The sequence below is a fragment of the Pelodiscus sinensis genome, chromosome 1 (genome assembly GCF_052426305.1).
Source record: "Pelodiscus sinensis isolate ZL-2025 chromosome 1, ASM5242630v1, whole genome shotgun sequence".
Lineage (NCBI taxonomy): Eukaryota > Metazoa > Chordata > Testudines > Trionychidae > Pelodiscus > Pelodiscus sinensis.
In genome coordinates this window covers 194,390,662-194,410,950 of record NC_143052.1, presented here as the reverse complement: position 1 = coordinate 194,410,950, position 20,289 = coordinate 194,390,662, and the positions used below count along the sequence as shown (strand labels likewise).

General features: G+C 41.1%; 1 protein-coding gene across 1 annotated transcript in view; it reads right to left on the bottom strand.

The window, feature by feature from the left end:
• Positions 1 to 19,622, bottom strand: part of BACE2 (beta-secretase 2) — a 79,204-nt gene extending 59,582 nt beyond the window's left edge. The window contains exon 1 of the mRNA XM_075912127.2: positions 19,013 to 19,622. Coding sequence (XP_075768242.2) covers positions 19,013 to 19,309 — 297 coding nt within the window. The 5' untranslated portion in view covers positions 19,310 to 19,622. The remainder of the gene's footprint in view (positions 1 to 19,012) is intronic.
• Positions 19,623 to 20,289: the final 667 nt, after the last annotated feature.

Genomic DNA, 20,289 nt, shown 5'->3' with positions numbered 1-20,289 from the left:
CTTGTCGAACTCAGCGTCAAGGGAGAGATTATCGGTGATGGTGGAGCCAAAGTACGTGAACTGGTGGACAACGTCAAGCTGGTAGTCGTCTACTGTGATGGCTGGTGGAGTGACAGTGTCCTGGCTTAGGACGTTTGTTTTTTTCAAACTGATAGTCAGCCCAAAGTCTTTGCAGGCCATGGAAAAACGGCTCATCAGTGACTGTAGTTCTTCCTGGGTATGTGTGACGACTGCTGCGTCGTCGGCAAATATGTCCCTGATCAGCGTCTCGCGTATCTTCGTCTTGGCTTTGAGGCGAGAGAGATTGAATAGCTTGCCATCCGATCTGGTGCGGAAGTAGATTCCTTCCGTTGCTGAGCCGAAGGCATGCTTGCACAGATACATAGGTACCTACATGTCCTTCAGTTAATTTCCAGCCATTCTTCCTAAACCTAACGTTTGTTTTATTTTTAGAGAGACTTGTGAAGTTTAAACAAACACACACACAAACTCACCTTATTTTTTTCAAAACATTACAGCAAACCCCTGCGTTACAACAGCCCAAGTTGCGACCCCCCGCACTTATGAGCATTTTTGTAAGTGCAAAAGGGGCCGAAAACCCCTGACTTACGTCCTTGGCCTTCATGGATGTTGGTGCATGACGCCAATTGTAAATGTGTGTTCAAGTTATGACACCCCCGACTTGCGACGCTTCTCCAGGAACTGATCACATTGCAAGATGGGGGCCTCCTATAGACTTCAAGAGTTGAGTTCTCTCTAGCCTTTCAGAAGTCCCTGATCCTGCAAACCTGCACATGCTTAAAATTCACATGCACAAGGAGTCCCATTGATTTCAAAGTTAAAGTTACATATACGTTCAAGCATTTGCAGGATCAAGGCCCCAAATCTGTCACTCTGTGTAGATTTCCTGGTTTGTGGTAGGGAAGTGAAGGGTTAACCTGTTAACTGGCTTACACCTTACCAGCATCCTTACCAGTTGACTGGTGGTGGGCTCAGCCCCACCCAACCACACACCCTTGCCCACAGCACTGCAGACTCAAGCCAGATGGGCTGGAATAGCCCCCCTGCCTGTGGTGCAGTGGGCTCAGCCAGAGCAACCCTTCCCCATAGTCCCAGTGCTGCTCCAGCTCAGCACCCACAATGCTTAACCAGTTAAATACTTCGTTTAACTGAACCACCTAACTGGGATTTTACATCCCTAGTCTAAAGGGTTGCTCAGGAGCATTAGGCCGCTAGCAATTATTTAAAGATAGTGAATTTTGAAAACAAAGAATTCTATTAAAAATGCCTGGGGTAAGCCATACTCTAGGGCTACATCTAGACTGGCATGATTTTCTGCAAATGCTTTTAACGGAAAAGTTCTGTTAAAAGCATTTGCGGAAAAGAGCGTCTAAATTGGCACGGACGCTTTTCCGCAAAAGCGCTTTTTGCAGAAAAGCGTCCATGCCAATCTAGACGCGGTTTTGAGCAAGAAAGCCCCGATCACCATTTTCGCCATCGGGGCATTTTTGTGCAAAACAATACCGTGTTGTCTACACTGGCCCTCTTGCGCAAAAGCATTTGTGCAAGAGGGCTTTTGCCTGAACGAGAGCAGCATAGCATTTCCGCAAGAAGCACTGATTTCAGACAGTAGGAAGTCAGTGTTCTTGTGGAAATTCAAGCGGCCAGTGTAGACAGCTGGCAAGTTTTTCCGCAAAAGCGGAAAAACTTGCCAGTCTAGACACAGCCTAGATGTACTAATAGCAGTGGTATTGCTTTAAAATTGTGATATTATAATTAGAGCTTATTCCTCCTCTTCAGAGCAAATGCCATTTCGTGTCTTAGAAAATTTAGTCTGCATGACCCTCTGTGTGCACAAGAACAGTAGGCTAGTTCTCAAAATGATCAGCAATGTTGGTCTGCATTTTGTAGGCCAAGTATTATCCCTTATTAACCGGGGTACACAAGGAATAGAATTTTAATCTCAGCAGCACTTTTCAAAATGTTGCACAATGTATTTAATAAACTGATATCTGTGGTGTAATAAAAGCATATACAACTTATTTTGAATTCACAGTGCATCAGATGCATATATAAAGATTTTAAAACAAAAAACACAAATGCTCCTTGAAAGTTATGAAAACCTTAAGTCCTTCCCCCACCTTGCTAAATCCAAATTAAAATGTTTACCCTTTAGGGAGATTTTGGGAACTGAAGCACTGGCATTCTGCTCATTACACTATAGCATTTACAAGAAAGGAGATACAAACAGAAGATCATTGGAACCAGCTTTTAGATACTACTGTAGGGGAGAAGTCTCAGCAAGGATGCAAAATGATATTAACATTATTAAGTATTAGATCATTAAACTTGCTAGCATCTGTACTGATGCTTATGATATATTTATTTTTTACTTTCATACATATGATGCTTGAAGTACCTTGCATACATGCATTTTTATTTTATTACATGAAATATTGAAGCTGACCAAAGCAATTTTAAGAAGCTTCTTCTACCTTATCTCCCAAGCACAAGCAAATATCAGGGAAGATGAACATGGCTTTAGAGTCATAAAATGTTTATTACCTTGAAGTGTGTTTATACAGACTCTGGAAGCCAGCTTCATAACTTCTGTTTTAACGCTGTATATTATTTTCCTTTACACTAGTTTTTGCAGGATGTATATAGTTAGTTTTTGTGTTTTGTACAGAATATTTTTGTGGTATTCTAGACCTTGAGAGAGCACCTTATAGACCCCATATTTCCCATTTATAATATAGTGATATTACATATAGAAGCATGGCATGTGTCAAGGAAAGGTTATTTGCTAAAATGCAGTGTTCCATCTAAATAAATAAATATGTGTGTGTGTGTGTATATATATATATATATATATATAATAAAATTAATGCACATGAAGTTATGAGATTGTGTTGTATTGCTGTCACTAAAACACACTGTAAATTGGAGAATCAGACAGATATTAGCTCCCCAGAGACAACAGCAAGGAAAGTAACCAATGCCTGGATGTGGTGTCCAAACACCATCAACAGGCATGATCAAGCAAGGGAGCTACAATTCAATGACTCATCTGCATAAGGCCACAGCTGGGGAATTGCTCAGCCTTGCCTGGGGACTCAACAACACCCATTAGACATACCTGGATTAGTGTTCTCCAAGTACATGGAGAACAGAACACAGGGGGGAAACCATGCTTTACCTTTTTCCTGCCCCCAATTGGGCTGCAAGCAACAAGTTTGATGAGAAGACTCCAACAAAGGAGACTAGCCTAGGTTTAAGGAACAAACGTGCATATTAAGGATTAGACTATCCAGCGGGGTGAGAGAAACTGCTTAATCTGGATGTTGCCCTGTCTAAGAGGGTTGAGAGTTTAGACTGTGTGTTTATATTTTCTTTTGGTTATCACTTAGAATTACTTTAAAAAAAAATCTTTTGCAGTCAAACTCATTTTACTGTCTATCTTCCCAGGTGAATTTCTATGAAGTATCTGATATCTGCTCAGATTTACAAGGCTGGCATAGATCCACTTTCCATTGATGACCAGTAGAAATGTATCAATTGGTTTACCACTTCATCTTGAGCAGTGAAAGGCAGTGTATTCCTGAGGTACAAGGCTGGGAACTGGAGGAGACTTTGCGGGTGCCTCTCTGTGATTCGCGAGTGGCTCTGGGAGCATTCATGCGATCTAGCAGAGCATGGGGCTCCACATGCTGGTGTGCTGAGTGATCACAGCACCTGGAGGCAGTTTGCTGCTTATCACTATTAAAGCATTGTGAGAGCCAGCCCAGGCTGGAGAGTGAAGTGGACACAGTGGTCCCACAGTCCTAGGCTGCACACCAGGACTCTGTCACAATTTTATCTGAGCATCTTATTTCAAAATTGTAACTATATGGTGAATGGCAGATTCTAAAACTAAAAACCATTTGGTCAAAATCAAAAAACAAATGTAGCAGCATTTCAAAGACGATGACAGTCCATCTTTGTGTAAAATGTCAGCTTGATATAAAGAAACTTTATTTCAAGAAGGTAAACCATATTTCACCTTTTAGGCAGAGAACTGATTGTGAAAAGAATGCAGGATGTGTTATCAGAATAATCAGTCTAAGTAAATCTACACAAATAAGACTGGAAATATCTTAGCTATAATGAAATATGTAATTAATCTAAAAAACTTCATTCAGAAGAGCCTCTTGGAAAGTTACATAATGGGAAATGCTTGAAACCTTTTGTTTCTTAAACAATGAAATAGCAAAAACCTTTGCAAAACAGATAACTTGCAAATATGTTAGCAATCATATTTGTTTTTAGCTATATAAACAGTAAAATGCTTTATGTACAAATATAGCAAGGTCATTTGATTCTATAACTGGTTAAAAATGTAAGAAGCCATTTGAGTACAGAGATACTTATATTAATTGGGAAATTAGTATCTGGTAATGCTTAAGCAGCTCCTCACCTAAATCATGAAGGCAAAAAGAACCCCTCCCCGCCCAAAGATTTTTTTTAAAACCAGAGAGAGAGAGAGAGAGAGAGAGAGAGAGAGAGAGACACACACACACACACACACACACACACACACACACAATCATTAAAGATTAAACAGTCAAAAAAGAAAGTATAAGAATTCAATTTTAAAGAAGATTATTTTGAGAGCTGACTTTAATAAATAGAACAAAAGCGACTGGACTTATTTGAAACAGAATTTTGATTCCTACTAAACCCTGAAGGAACTGAAGGGATTTTTTAAGAGAACTGACTGAAGAGAAATAATTAATAGTTAACTTTAAATGTTATTTAATGCTTTGCCACCACAAGAACAAAAGGTAACTGAAGAAATATTGCATATCCATTAGGCAGACTGCATATTCAGGGGCTGAAGTGTCATCAATGAAGCCATCTCCAAAGGCTTGAAGCCAATGAAAAAGCAACAGCCGCTAGCTTTGAATTTAAATCAGCTGGAAAAGTTGCTCATAATTTCATAGAAACAGAAGGAAAAGAATGTTTTATGTATAACTCTGAAGTGAGCATCCCTCACACAAACTGTCTACTACGCTTCTTACGCAGCAAGCATTTTACAATTCCTGTCCATCTCTATAAGCAATCTGCCACAGACAGATGAGGGACAGTTTGGAGAAGGAAAAGAGCAGACACAGAAAGAATTTACCCAAAGCATATCACTGCTAAACTTCAACATAACTATCACTAATCTAATAGGACATTCAAAGGGATTAGATTTATATTCATATTGTGATTTTATTGGGATACCGAAATACTCTTGCAACTTAAACAGTTCTTCCAGTTTAAATAAATCAATCAATCACCAGGAATGCCTGGGTTAATCATCTGCAGGTGGGGACTAAACCTCAGTAAAAAAAAAAAAAAAAAAAAAAAAATAGTGGGATTTAAAGATGCCTACAAAGATTAATTGGCCCATGTAAAAATATATCCTTAAAATGTCTGTTGAAATAACTAGACTTCAGTATTTATTTACTTCAATTTCATAGGATATAGTTAAGATTATTTACTTTGCCCAATTATAAAATAGTCTAACTTATTAACAAGCAACTAGATCAACTTGCCCTTAAAGGAACTGTTTTGCCCTTACATATATGTAACATGCTATTCAATTTTAGTCTGTATCAGCATTTTTTAATTTTGATCTTTCCTGAGTTGATACAAGAAAAATATTTGGGAAGAGCTGGCCTACCACTTTTTATTTCACTGAACTAAATATTTTTGGTAAACTTTAAAAAAATAAAATTGCTTGGGATCCAGCACTTCAAAATTGTCCCTTTTAAAATCAACACTAGTCACTAGAAATACCACAACCTCATTGCCTTAAATTAGGCCCTCTGTACACTGGCAAAATTCATAGCCATAGCTCAGCGCAGTGGTCTCAGTAATCACAGTGGAAGATGGTGCAGGGTAGACAACAATCAGATACCTTGGTGATTAAAATAATATAATCCAACAAAATAATATAGTGAGGGCTCAAGCTTTTATCAGCCTGATGTTTTGAGAGGTAATTATAAATGCCACTGTATCTTTGGCAGCCACTTTTTGAGCCTAAACAGAACTATTTTAAGCCCATGTGACTGTCCAAGAGAGTAAGGGCTACTTACCTGTGCAAGGTTTGGCAGTACTGGTCCTCTAAATTTTGAGCATCTTGGAGAAAAACCTGCTTCTTTGCATGACAAGTGCCTAGCACTTTGTAGGGGCACAGGTCCTGCAGGCTAAGGCCCGGATGCAGACTTAATACACAGGTATTAGAGAAGTAGGATGGTCCAGCATCATGGTATTTGTTCTCATCATCTACTCTACAGAAAGTGGCAAAATTCTGAAAGTAGCAACTAATAGGGTATGTCTACACTGCATTCCTCTTTCATGATAGGAATGCAAATGCATCTGAGCAAAATTGCAAATGAAGCGCGGATTTGAATTTCCCACATTTCATTTCAATAATCACGTCCAGCCGCTATTTTGAAATACCATATTGAGATGAAAACTCTGTGTAGACGTGGTTATTTTGAAAGGAAAAAAAAAAACCCTTCAAAATAACCCTTACTCCTTATAAAATGAGGCTTAAGGGTTATTTTGAAAGAAGGGGTTTTTCCTCAAAATAAAAAACGCTGTGTAGACAGTTCTCAAAATAGGATATTTTGAAATAGTGGCTGGACGCAATTACGCAAATGAAGCACGGGAAATTCAAATCCACGCTTCATTTGCAATTTCGCTCGGTTGCATTTGCCTTCCTCTCTTGAAAGAGGAATACAGTGTAGACATACCAATACAGAGTTGTCAACTCTTACAGTTTCACTGCAAGCCTTGTGATATTTGATGCTTGCTTAAATCCCCAGTTCCCAGACTAATGCAGTTTGGTTTGATTCTTAGCTTTCACTTAATTAAAAAACAAAAACAAAAAGACGTCTAGCCCTCAGGCTTGTGGTGAAAAAGCTTGAATTTGTGACCTGAGAAGCAGCTCAAACACACATGATGATTTTTTAAAAAGTGCTAACATTTAAAAAAAAAAAATCACAAGATTAAAAACCATCTGCTTTGAATGCTTGCTGTTGGCAATACTGCACCTACCCAGCCCAATCCTATATCCCTTGCTCCCCCATAACCTCCCCAGAAATCAGTGGCAGCTAGGTGTAAAGGGATGCCACAGCAATCATACTTTGTGTCACTAAATAATTACATACCACATCCAAGCTTACATTTATGTTTTACTACCAGTCTGGTATCATACAAGAAACTAAAATTACTCAGGCTAAAACTGTCCTTTAAAAAAAAAAAAAGAATATGAGAGAGAGAGAGGTAGTCTGTGATTGTGGATATATTCAGAAGAGTTAGGGTTGCCAGATGGTTTAACAAAAAATACCAAACACCCTGGCCACCCACCAAAAAAAAAGGGGGGGAGGGGGGAAGGGGAGCCAAAGTTGTTAAGCAAAAGTTACACCATTCCCTCAAGTTTGGGGCCACACACTAGCCACCAATGCACCCACCCCTCCCCCTTAGCCAGGCCCCCCGCAGTGTCCCCCATCCCAATGCACTCACTCCTGCCTCAGAGCCAGGCTACTCTCCCCTCATCCCAGCTCCCGGCCTCTGCTGATCACGTGGGCCTGAGCACCATGTGCTCCACTCCCACCCCAGCCTGGCGCCTCCCTAGCTTGATGCCCAGCAACTTCCCTCTCATGCCCCCTATGCTAGACTCTGCCGCGCTCCTCACTCCCCGCCTCTGCCAGACGTGGCAGGGGAAAATTGTCCCTGCCAGCCTTCCGTCCCAGGGAAACAGGAAATATTGGACACTGCACATCTCCAGTATTTCCTAGTTTTTTTTAAAACCGGGCAGAGCCCGCAAATACCAGACTGTCCGGGTGAAAGCTGGACACCTGGCAACCCTAAAGAGAGGGAATATATTAAAAATCAAGATCCACAAGCTTACATATAAGAAGTGCATTACACCAACTAAACTATTCTGATTAGAAATCTCATGGTTTTCCTCTCCAAAATTAGCTTCTAACTTAATTTGTCAAGTTGCAGTCACCTTTCTTTAGCTCCATTATTCATTAGAATCACTGAGGATCTGCTATATGAAAAAACTTGTGTTCAATTCATACCTATTGTCTACTTAGCTTCAAAAGGCATACCATGTAACAAAAGTTCATGTCACAATGGGGGAGGAGGGAATCAACCATTATAATCCTGACATCACAAAGATCCAAATAGTTTTTGAGACGGGGGAGAGAGGCTGATTTTATCTTCACAATACCCTCATATTATAAATAGGTCTGAGAGAAATGGATTTTTTTAAATCATTTCAGCAGATAATATTGATGTTTATTTTTACGCATTTTTTATTTGTTTATATTTTCACAGTTCTAGGAAACTATGGGTGGCAGTAGTCAAACATGTAATGAGAGCAGATTCAAACAGCTGAGCGTTTATAAACTCTAAAACACAGATTGTATATTTTGAAATGTGATACTAAGTAAATATCCTTAAATCAACAAATTTCTCTTTTCCTATTCATGTTAGCCCATTTATAATAAAGACTAATTCAAAAATCTAAACAACTGAATTTTGACATACATTCTCAAGCACTATTTTTCTTATTTTGCCCATCTATACATTTCAGTTGCTATCAACAAATATATTTTAATGAGTTTGCTTGTATTCAGTGAAATAGAAGTTTACTGATGGTAGCTGATGAAAACCTAATCCTTTCAAGCCTACCTATAACAGAGCATAGACATTTTTAATGATTGTGGGGGCCAAACTAATCCCTATTGGTAGGAGGATGGTGGGGAATGTCCTTAAAAGGGGGGGAGGGTGTCACATGACACCTTTTGCTTTTGGTCATGTGTCCATCTTGCCCTGAGAGTGTTGCCTTTAGAGGCATGGCTAATGGGAGTCAGGGTGTGTGACTAATGGGAGTCAAAGTGTACATTTTAAAAACATTCTTTGGGTGCACACCCTAATGAATTGTGCTGCGCACGCCTATGTTCCCTGGGCCACTTCCCGAAGCGATCCCTCTCAGTTCCTATCCTCTGGTGCCTGAATAAGTCTGTCCTGATCCTCCATGGCACAATGCCTTGCTCATAGTACTCAGCTTGCACCCAGTAGGTCTTCTCGCTCTCAGATCTTGCCCTTGAGGGGGAGGCCTTATAAACAAGCCCCAGCAGGACTTTATGGGGCTGCAGGTGCTCCAATTAGCTTGGCCCTGTTTACTCAGGGAAGAGGAAACTGTTCACCCACAGCCCAGCATACTTGCCCTCCATTAGCATGCACCAAACCAGCTAGTCTGGGTCTGTCACAATATGTATATCAAAAAAACCCACAAAACCAAAAACAAAACAAAGCCTCATATTTTTATTTTATTACCTGACTTGTTTATTGAAGAAAAAAATATTTACTTTAATGTAGAGCCAACCATAAATATGCAAAATGGCTAGCTTCTCTTGTAGCTTATATATGAACTCTTAACTAATGTCCATTATAATTCTTCATTACAAGGGAAGATGAATGACTTCTCCAGAACCTAGCTTTATTTTCAGGTACTGTAAATAGTTAAATTTGCAGGGCTGGAAATCAGACAATTATCTTTTGACTCGCAAACTGAAGAAGTTTGATATGAAAGTCACTGCAACATAATGTAATTCACAGGACATGTTTACAGTTCCCCTTCGACTCTTCAGCCTGTGTGAGAAACAATTATTCTCAGTTCAGGTAAAGACTTACAATCTATTCTGTGATCACAGCAGCTCTTCAAGTTTCAGTCTCCATCAGTTTGCTTAGTGAGATGGCAAATCCTGCTTCCTATAACTTCCTTCCAAACAGTACACTAAGGTGTGCCACTCGATAATACTTCTAGAAAATGATGACCTATGCAGTGAGTCACTAATCAGAAACAGGAACCGTAGGCTAATACAGCTCTCAACAGAGCCAGAACATGTAGGTTTAATAGGGTTCTCAAATTTGGGATATGAAGTCTATGAAAACTAGAATATACATAAAAAGAATTGTTACATTTAATCATTTCTCTCACCTCTACCCTACTAGTACTAACCTTGTCACATGTAACCTGCAGCGCAAGCAGATTACTCAATCAAGGAAAGAGAGCCAAATATCAAGGCACAACAGTTTGGAAAACATGGTTAACCGAGTAGCTATTTCTTTGAGTCAGGTGAATAGTAAGACAGGTTGGGCCTCCCGGCATTCCACCTGAAGTGCTGATAATACCACTGAGGCCATCTTTTCTGCTCACCAAGGCACCCTTTAATTCTGTCTTGCTCCACCAGCATATGTACAAGTAGCGCCATACCCAAATTCAGGAGACAGACACTGAGATCAGCTCTTCCACAGCACCCAGATGTCTGCCTCCCTTGGAGTACAAACCCAAATTATATGAAATTTGCCTCCTCTTTCAATGTGGATTAAGGTATGCACAACAACTTCCTTCCCTTCCCTCCCTTCCCCTCCTCTAGGCTAGAAATTATATAAACTGGGTTATATTATAAACCAGAAATAAGATTTAACAACTAAGAAAAAGTGTATTTTAAATAGTCACAGAGGTAGCAAACAGAACAAAGCAGATTACTGTGAAAACAAAGCACACAATCTAAGGTAGATTCACTAAAGAAACTGGTTACAAATAATAATTCCTCACTAGAGATACTATTTTAGGTAGAGTCCTTCACAAGCCAGGGATGTCTTTCTAGCCTGGCTCCATTATTCTGTATTCTCCCCCCACTCTCATTCCAATCCTTTTGTTAAAAAGTTATATTTTAAACAACTGTAACTGCTAAAAATCCTAGAAGTTACATATGCTGCATGCTCTGGATTATAAAGCTTTTATATAAATTTTATACTACAATTTAAACCACCAAAATACTTAGCATATTTCTTTAAACAATGGTGTAAATCTGATCACTAAAACATGTTAGTTTACAGTTCAGTGCAGCATTTTATGATGCCTAAAAAAGTTTAATTTTTTAGATAAGTTGATTTAGGAAATAGTGCATAATACTCATGTGTCTGCAGATACATTTTTTAAACTAAATTGTAAATGTTACACAAATGTGAAACATTTGCAATTTCAGCAGTCTGAGTTGCCAGCTATCCTTAAACTTTTTTTTTTAATTTTCAAATTTTATTAACTCCAACTGACAAGTCCTCAGAACACTAAATGTACAATGTTCTTAAAACTTCTACAACTAGCTTGCATCTTCCCCACACCCACTCATTTTAATGCAGATCTGGTTAAAAGTTACCAAAAAAAGCTAATACTGACTGCAATCAGAGTGCACTTAATTTTGGAGTAAGGCCCCCTGAAAAACAAGTACAGGATAGGGTTCCTTTGGGAAAGCTGAGTTATGCTGAAGTAAAATAGGTTATGTCTCGACTTCAGGCTTCTTTCCGAAGAACCTTGTCCAGAAGAGATCTGAAAAAACTTCTTCTGAAAGTGTCCACACTGCCAAAACACATCGAAAAAGCGATCTGCTTTTTCGAAAGCTAGCATCCATTCAGTCTGGACACACTCTCACATGTAAGCTGTGATTACTATGGACAGAATGGCCCCCAGAACACCTGTGCTTTTTCCTCTTTACTCTTCTTGCGAAAGAACTCTCTCTCTCCCCCGTCCACACATGCCTTTTTCCAAAAGAGCTCTTTTGGAGAAAGGCTTCTTCGTAGAAAGAGGTTTACCAGTGTCAGAAAAACCCTTCTGTTCTTTCGATTTTATTTTGAAAGAACGCAACTGCAGCGTGGATGTAATTGAAGTTTTTTTGGAAAAACGGCTGTTTTTCTGAAAAAAAAAACCCCTCTGTAGTGTAGACATACTCCTAGGAAATAGACTATGGCATCACTATGGTCTGTGACCATAATGAGGTCTGGTCATTATGCAATATAAAATAAAAAGCATGTATTATGTAATATAAAATAAGAAAATCACATTCAGTGGCAACTGGCAACTCCAGATTTCTCTACTGCAGCTTTCTGTATTATATAATTGGACAATTCTAAACCTAGTAAGCTAATTAACTAAGCCATAAGTATTAACTAGAAGGTAAGTTTAGCAATATCCAATACAGCAAACCACTGTGAAATTTACTTATCAAACACTTGTACTAAAAGTCATAGTCTTGAAGAATGATCCATTGCAAAGTTGACCCACGTGGTTTTTCAGACATATCCACATCTTCATCCATACATATAATTTTCCCCAAATAAGCAAAAGTGGCGAGGAGTCCTGTGGCACCTTATAGACTAACCGAAGTGCTGGAGCATAAGCTTTCGTGGACAAAGACCCACTTCGTCAGATGCATGCATGCATCTGACGAAGTGGGTCTTTGTCCACGAAAGCTTATGCTCCAGCACTTCGGTTAGTCTATAAGGTGCCACAGGACTCCTCGCCGCTTTTGAAGATTCAGACTAACACGGCTACCCCTCTGATACTTGACTCCAAATAAGCAGTTTTCCTTATGATGTTTCATTCTTGCAGCTAGCCCCTACATCTTCTTCTTGCACGGCTTACATTTGATAAATTTTGCTTTTACATCCAGAGAACAAATTTCTTCAAAAATATTCCCAGTTAGGGTCTCTTTCACACCTAGAAGCCATGATAGTTTTTCTGTAGCAGAAGTATAGGTGAATATAAGAAGGGGTGTGTGTGTACTGAATAAGGTTTTCCTTTTTTCTTTACAGTGCACTCCACTGTTCTTTTCTATACCGCCTCAGTCCCTTCTTATATATAGGTTGTACCTCCCTAAATTGGAACTCTGTGGTCCAGCAAAATCCATGCCAGACTACAGATGATCCTGGACCAGAGAGCTAAGTAGCAGTGGAGGGGGATTGCAGACGGGGGTTGATGCACCCTGCAGGTAGGAGCCCCGTGATGGAGAAGAGGCAGGCAGCAGGGCAGACAAATATCATCCCTCATTGGCAAAGGTGAGCATCCACAGTTAAAACAGTCACTAAAGGAGCAAAAGCTTATCGGTTAATGCGATATACTACATGCATTCCTCCCCACCCCCACTCCCCTCGCCTACATCTGGGTCAGTAAATTTTATAACAGGATGTCCAGCAGCCCGTCTCAGTCCTGGATTGAGAAGCCAGACCCAGGATACAGATGTTAAATAGTGACTAAATGACTAATCGAATAGTTGATAGGGCGATTCCGCCTTTGAAGAGTTGCAGCAACAGCTCTACACCTCAAAGGTGAGAGCTGATCCCGGGCTCCACAAGGCGCTGCCAGTTTGGAACACCGTGTGCAGCCTGGGGACACCCCAGCTGGCCTCAGGCTGCACCTGGTATTTCAAAGCAGCACCGCTACATGGAGCCCGGGGGTCTGGCCCCAAGCTTCAAGCAGCACTCTGGCTCTGAAGTACCTCCCTTTCTCTTCCTCCCTCGCCCCTGCCTCTTTCCGATAGAGGCAGCAAGGAGGGGAGAGGGAAGTGACTAGTTGACTAGCCTGTTGACTATTCGATAAGCATTTGCTTATCAGATAGTCCATTAGTCCTTCACATCCCTAGTTCAGGACCTACCCCTGCTGCATTTTCTAGATGTTACCATGAGGAGAAGACACACGCTGAAATGACAACTGCTTATTCAAACAAAAACGCAATATGGAGCCAAAGCATTTGTAACAAGGTTCTTATTTCACCATCATACTTTTTAGACTTTTTCTATTTTGCTGTCAATGGGCTATGCCATTCCTCAAGTCAGCATATATGATGGCACAGCCTAGATAACCTTCCACATATACTGTACATAAAGCATGTATGACACTTCTCATTTCACTGATCTGAATGCCATCTCACACTTACTAGTTTATAATGCTGCAATGCATCAGTATACAGGGATTTTGTACCAACAGATACTAGAATTCAACTCTGGAAATATCCTATTTATTGAATACAGTATTGAAAATTCTGAAGAGAAGCTAGTCTAGGAGGTCAAAAACCTCACCTCTGAAATTAAAAAAATTCTGACATCTGCAATTGCTTTAGAGCCCTAAATAAACACCATTGTTCTGAGTCCAAAATTGTGCTGACAGAGGCAGCCTTCAAATTACCTCCTGCTGGCCCCATACTGTATTTATGAAGTACAATACTATTGCTAGTGCTATTTAAATTATTGTACCATTGAACAATCTTTCAGATTGTGTTTTGGCATTTCACCCTTTCAATAAAAAACAAGAAGTGTCCTTTACATAGTTAGTATCCCATCCTCCTCAATTAGAGAAGTAAACAGTGTTCCCAGCTATGAAAGCTACTGTTGAGATGAGAACAAGGAATGAAGATTTGAGGTGCAGAAGAAAGTGCTTATATCCTGCCTCCACACATGACTAACAGATTATACGCTTAAATACTTCCTGAGGTTCTGAAATGTTGATCTGCAGACTGCTCACACAGGTAAATCCATGAACAAATATCAAAAGGAATTATCTGGAAGATATCTGTCAAAAAGGATCAGATTATTTTCCTCCACCCCTTCAAATGGCAGAACCTAGCCTTTAATGAGAATAGGCTTGTATTCAAGCCCATCTTCTTCAAAATTCACTAAACTTTTTTTTTTTTTTTTAAAGTACTGTATTTGATAATGGATACAATGAACAAAAGTGTTACAGTCAAGTAGTTTAGCCTCAAATATGGGTTAATTTGTGTATTATTTAAAGGGGAAGGGGAAAGGTTACTAAATATGATTGCAATATGAATCTCATTTTAAATAATAAAAAAATGCAGTTGACACCAATATGTGATTTAAACTTTTTGAACACACACAAGCCATACACAACATCAGTTTGTTCTAATGTATGAAAAAAAAAAAAAAGAGATAGCAAGTTATGTTCTATTTTACTAACAGGTTAATTGCAGTGTTCTTAAATTGTCAGAGGCTGAGAATGGGTGACAGGGGAGGGATCACTTGACGATATCTGTGATGTTTATTCCCTCTGGGGGACTTGGCATTGGTCACTGTTGGAGACCGAATACTGCGCTAGATGGACCTTTGGTCTGACTCAGTATGGCCATTCTTATGTTCTTAAAGTGCTTTCGGGGATGACCCACCACTCCACAATAAAGTAATGTTGCACTGCAATAGCAGCATTCCTCGGAGCTCCTATTGCTAACCCAAAACAACAAAAGAGAGTCAGCCTACAAAAATAAAATAAAAAAGCATGAGATTTTTAAAATCATGAAACTTTAGAAATATGTTTGTAATTCCTTCTCACTTTCTAGTTTTTGAGCCTTTAAGTGTCATATTTTCAATCTTCTATCACAACCAGGAGGGCTAGAAACTTTAAAAAATAAGGCTAGAGTCTCATGAAATAACATGACTCCAGGAATTGGGGATTTAAGAAAAACAACATTTTGTAAGTCTCACGATGAAAATGCAAAAGCTGGCAATACTACAAAACACTTTTTACAGACTATCATTTCTCACAGCACTCTTACAAAAGATATGCAAAAACGACTATCAAGTAAGAGATCATTCCCAAAAGACGCCAATACCGATGAAAGTTGTGGGTTTTTCTAACCTTTGAAGCCATCAAGCCATACATTTGGTTTTTTTTTTTTTTTTAAATAGCTGGACAGTGATAGACGGACTATCTCCAGGTAATTTTATGGGAATAAAAATTCATATTTTGTGATGAAGCCAGTCCCAATAATCACTTTATCCTTAAAACTTCCTAAATGCCAGTTTATAGGTCAAATTTGTGCTGACCCTCTGAGCAGAACAAACTGTCATTACAAAAGCTGCTTTCATGCTTAGCATTAATAATTGAACTGAACTGAGTGCGTAAGACAGACACTTAGTCACTAGAACAAAAATCAAGTTGCACAATAGTTTTGATGGCAAGTGATCAGAATTCAACTGCATTATGCTAGCTATTCAGAGGAATATAGTTCTTCCACCCAGGCTTCTGCATTGAAGTTACAAGGGAAATATTTATAGAGTTTTGATATAGACACAATTTGGGAACACAGGGAATGACTGAAAAGCAGGATGGGTGTAATCTGATGACATTGCTAGGAATGCTCCAGATATACCACATTTTCCCCAGATTCCTCTATTGAGTGTATTTCAAAAGTTAAGCTTCTGATTGTTTGTCAAATGTTGTGGGAAGGGGAAAATTAGGCAATGCTTTAGTAAAAATACATTTAATTCCACTTATTGAAGTTCTTATAAATTTCCATTCTAAGGCTGGCCAAAATACAATACAATACAGAGTGAAATAATTTAAATTTGTTTGCAGATTATTTAAAGAAATTAAAAAAAAGTTAGAAGAGTGCAGTCAATGTATTCTTGCCAACACATATTTCAATCTTTAGACTTGGAATAGCAGGCAGCCATAAAGTACACCTTTCACCAGAAATAGGACACACAGCAAATCCATGGAATAAAAGACTTGTGTCTAATCACATTCTTCAAAACACTATGACATTTTTATCTTTCAAATAATTCTTAGAGAATGTATGTGCACTTTAATCTATTGGTAATAGAATGGGGAGGACTGGCAGAGAAACTGGAGTGCTGATATGTCTAGGATACTGTGCTATAAATCTTCTTTCGTAAAGGCTGGAAGAGGAAGAGAGGTACTTCTCTTTAGTTGCTTAGCAGTTTATACTATTCACTGTGAATTACACTTACATCAGATATAAGTTTGTGATTTCAGAGTCAAGCAGAGAAGGAGGTGTGCAAAGCACCTAATTTAAAACACACCCAAAATAAGTTTTAACTGTAAAAGTCTTGATCTTGCAAATATTTAAGGATATGTAGAACTTTACTTATAAACATCAATGGGACGTTTCAATGTTTTGCTCTGCGAAGACTCAATATAGCTTACAGAAAATTAAACCCTAAATCTAGTTTCAGGTGTAAAATGATGAACAGATGTTAAGAGGATCAGTTTTAATTGTACTGGTAATACACCTAATAGTTAATATAAAGTACTATCACTTATAGGTAAAGAATTGGGGGTACAACATTGAAACGAAGAACCTTTCTTAGCAATATACCCAAAAGTCTACATGAATCTCTATAATTTTGTTTTTCTATTTCAGAACCACTAAAAGTATAGAGGTAGGAGATACTAATATTCTGTTTCCTTTTTCTAACATACAGTTGTGTTGTAGTTCAAAGCCCATAGGATCAGAGTACTGATAGGATCAATTCTGATATCCTGAATCTCACAGAAGCAAGTATTGCACATCACAGCCTAGTGGGGGAAAAAACAGATACCTGGACAGCTTTTCAACATGGAGGAAAAGTTACCCTTTGGGTCAAGAAGAATTAAGTAACACCCTGATGAATCAGATCTGCTTAGGTCTCATAACATATATTCATCATAAAACTATCCAGTCCTCTCTGAATCCAGGTACTACTCTATGACCTACTGTAAGGCATTTCAATTAGTCAGAATGACAATTAGACCAATCCTCCTCTTCTATCAAAGCAGAAAAAAATTGTACACCAGTCCAGAAGCAGCTTATTAGCTGAACATTTCCTTTTTTACTAAGTGTTTGTATGAATAACTTTTCCTTACGTTAAGAAGTCAGAATGGAAAAAAAAAGTATTTTCACGTATATAGGGTTCCTTCATTCACTTAAATATCATTAAAAGAGTCTGAGTACTGGGGGGGGGGGGGGGGGAAGAGGGAAAGCAAAACTGACACAAAGGCCTAAGGGCATTTAGAAAATTAATCCTTCTCAGCTGACAAGTCATCCCCACCAACAATCCACCAAAGCTTCACATGGGATCCCATGACATAGATGAAAGAAATTATTTCCAACGTTTTAAAGACTTGGTTGTCAAGGAGAGAGGCGGAGAAATAAGTCTCTCCACAGGAAGTGCATTCTTTAACTATTAGAAATGCACAGGTTACATTTGAAATAAAAATAAGATGTTTAAAAATCTTTGCATTATTGTAGCATTTAATGTAGTAAGAGTGGTTGATTAATCTGGAAGGGATGGGGGAGGGGGAGGGGAATATCTGACATTCAGCCTAGCCTACCACAGCTCAAGGCTGACTTCAAAAATAAGATAAGGTATGGTAAATGCAATATTTTTGACTGACAGAGCAACTCGTTTCAAATCAAATTGCTATCAAACAGGTTGAAATAAAGGGACTGGCTCCCCAGGATTTCTGTAAAATTACTGTGCCTGGGGACATTTATTTTTTATGCAAAGTGCCAATGAATAGAAATGCTACCTCCACAAAAGTTGCAAGCTGTATATAACTGTACATAGCACCAGCCCTAAACAATTGGTTTCCTTTGTTTTTTGGGGGGGCAAACAAACAATACTGTCTGGCAATTAAAAGGCAACTGGGGAGGGGGACGTGGGAGGAAAGGAAAAGGAGGCAGAGAGTCCAGTCCTTTCAACACTTTGCCCTCATTGCTCACATGTGTAACAATCACATCTAATTCACTAATACGTTTACGACATTTAGGATCTTCCCACTGTTATATATAAAAAGTCACTCCTGGCTTCACTGTCTTTTCTTTTTGTAGATAAAGAAAAGACAGCGAAGCCAGGAGTGACTTTTCCTATTCTCCAGAAGCAATCAAAGGCACTCGTCACAGTCTCCAGTTTTCCACAGTCCACTGGAAGGGTCTCTTGTGTCCCTTCAGTGGGTGATGCGTGTGTCCTTCTGACTAGTGCTTTTAAGCTGCGCTCAGGCTCACTTCACCTGCGAGCGGTGGCTCCTGCGGCTTCATTAAGGGTCGTGGCAATTCAGGGGAAGGAGGGCACTGCTCATGGAAGACGACCTGTCCCCTGCAGCAGGGGCAGCTAAGCTGACCCCCTCCCCCGGCCTGATCCCACTCCCCCGGGAGCGGGAGGAAAGTGGGGAAAGCGTCTCAGGATGAAGAGTGGCCAGCACGAGAAGAAAGTTTAAAAGCATCCCATGTTCCCCAGCTGCCCCCCAGCACCGCCAGCCTCCCCCCTCCCCCACGAAAGAGCCTGCCATCGCCCTGCCCCGCGAGCCCCATCCCCGGGGTCGCCTCACCTTCTGCGGCGGGGTCCCGAGCAGCATCTCCAGGTAGTAGCCCCGGCCGGAGTCCCCCTGCAGATTCTCCACCATGGCCAAGAAGCTGACGGCGCCCCCGGGCTGCGAGGCCAGGGCCAAGCCGTCCGCTTCGCCGGGGGACGCCGGCGGGCGGCTGCTGCCCGGGACTGGAGGGGAGCCGCTGGGGGCGGCCGGCGGAGACACCCGGAGGGGGAAGGAGAAGGAGCGAGCCCGGCAGAGCCCGGCAGCGCCAGCCAGGAGCAGGAGCAGGCAGGGAGCCGCGGGCAGCGCGCCCATCCCGGCGGCAGCGGGACAGTCGGGGGCTCAGGCAGGAGGAAGCGGCCGCCTGACCACTGGGCTGGAGCAGCCGGGAAGGAGGAGGGCGGCTCCGGCTTCCCCACGCCCCGGCTTCATCTCGCACCCTCCAGCCCGGCTCCTCCTCGCACGCTCCCCGCCGGGGGCTACCCAAGAGTTTGCGCTGCCCTCACCAACAGGCGCCAAGAACCTGCCCCGCCAGGCGCCGGCCCACGGATGTGACGGGGTCGCCGCGGCCAGCAGGGGAAAAAAGTTTCGCCGAGGCCTTAAAGGGGCGAGGGGAGGGGAGCAAACGCCGCCCACGCCCAGCAGGGCGGAGCCCGGCCGGGGGAAGTTTGTCCCCGCTGCCCTGCGCCGGGCCGTGTTTACACTGGGAAAGGGGAAGGGCCGGTTCCAAAGTCCCCCCCCCCCGCGCGGTTCGCTCGCCTGCAGCCAGGCGCTGGAAGGGAAAGCGCCAGCCGGGCCGGCTTCTGCAAATGAGCTTGTGCGCGAGCATGGCACTGAGTCTCTGCTCTTCATTACAGGGGCGGGCAGAACCAGAGGAAGGCAGAACCTCGCACCCGGAGGGACACTGAGCGCCGCCAGCGCTTGATCTTCTACCTACCTCCCGTGGACACGTTTTTCCATGCCGTGGGGGCGTCCGTTGTTATCAATTTGTTTCGTTACGTTTGCGCAGGGAAATCACTTTTATAATCGCAGCCTTGTCTGTGAATGTGCATTCATGCGCTGCTGCGCCTCCCCCCGCCTCCGAAAGCGAGAGAGAGATGTGTATAGTTAGGAAGTAAATAGAGGAAGAAATTGTGATCCCAGACCCGAAGTCCTCAGCCTGTGTAAACCAGTGGAGCTCCATTGATGTGACTACGCGCATTTACACTAGCGGAGCTTCTAGCTCAAGATTAAAAACGATGATGATGACTAGTTACTGTTTGTTTCTTTTGTGGTAGTGCTTGAGAAACACAGCC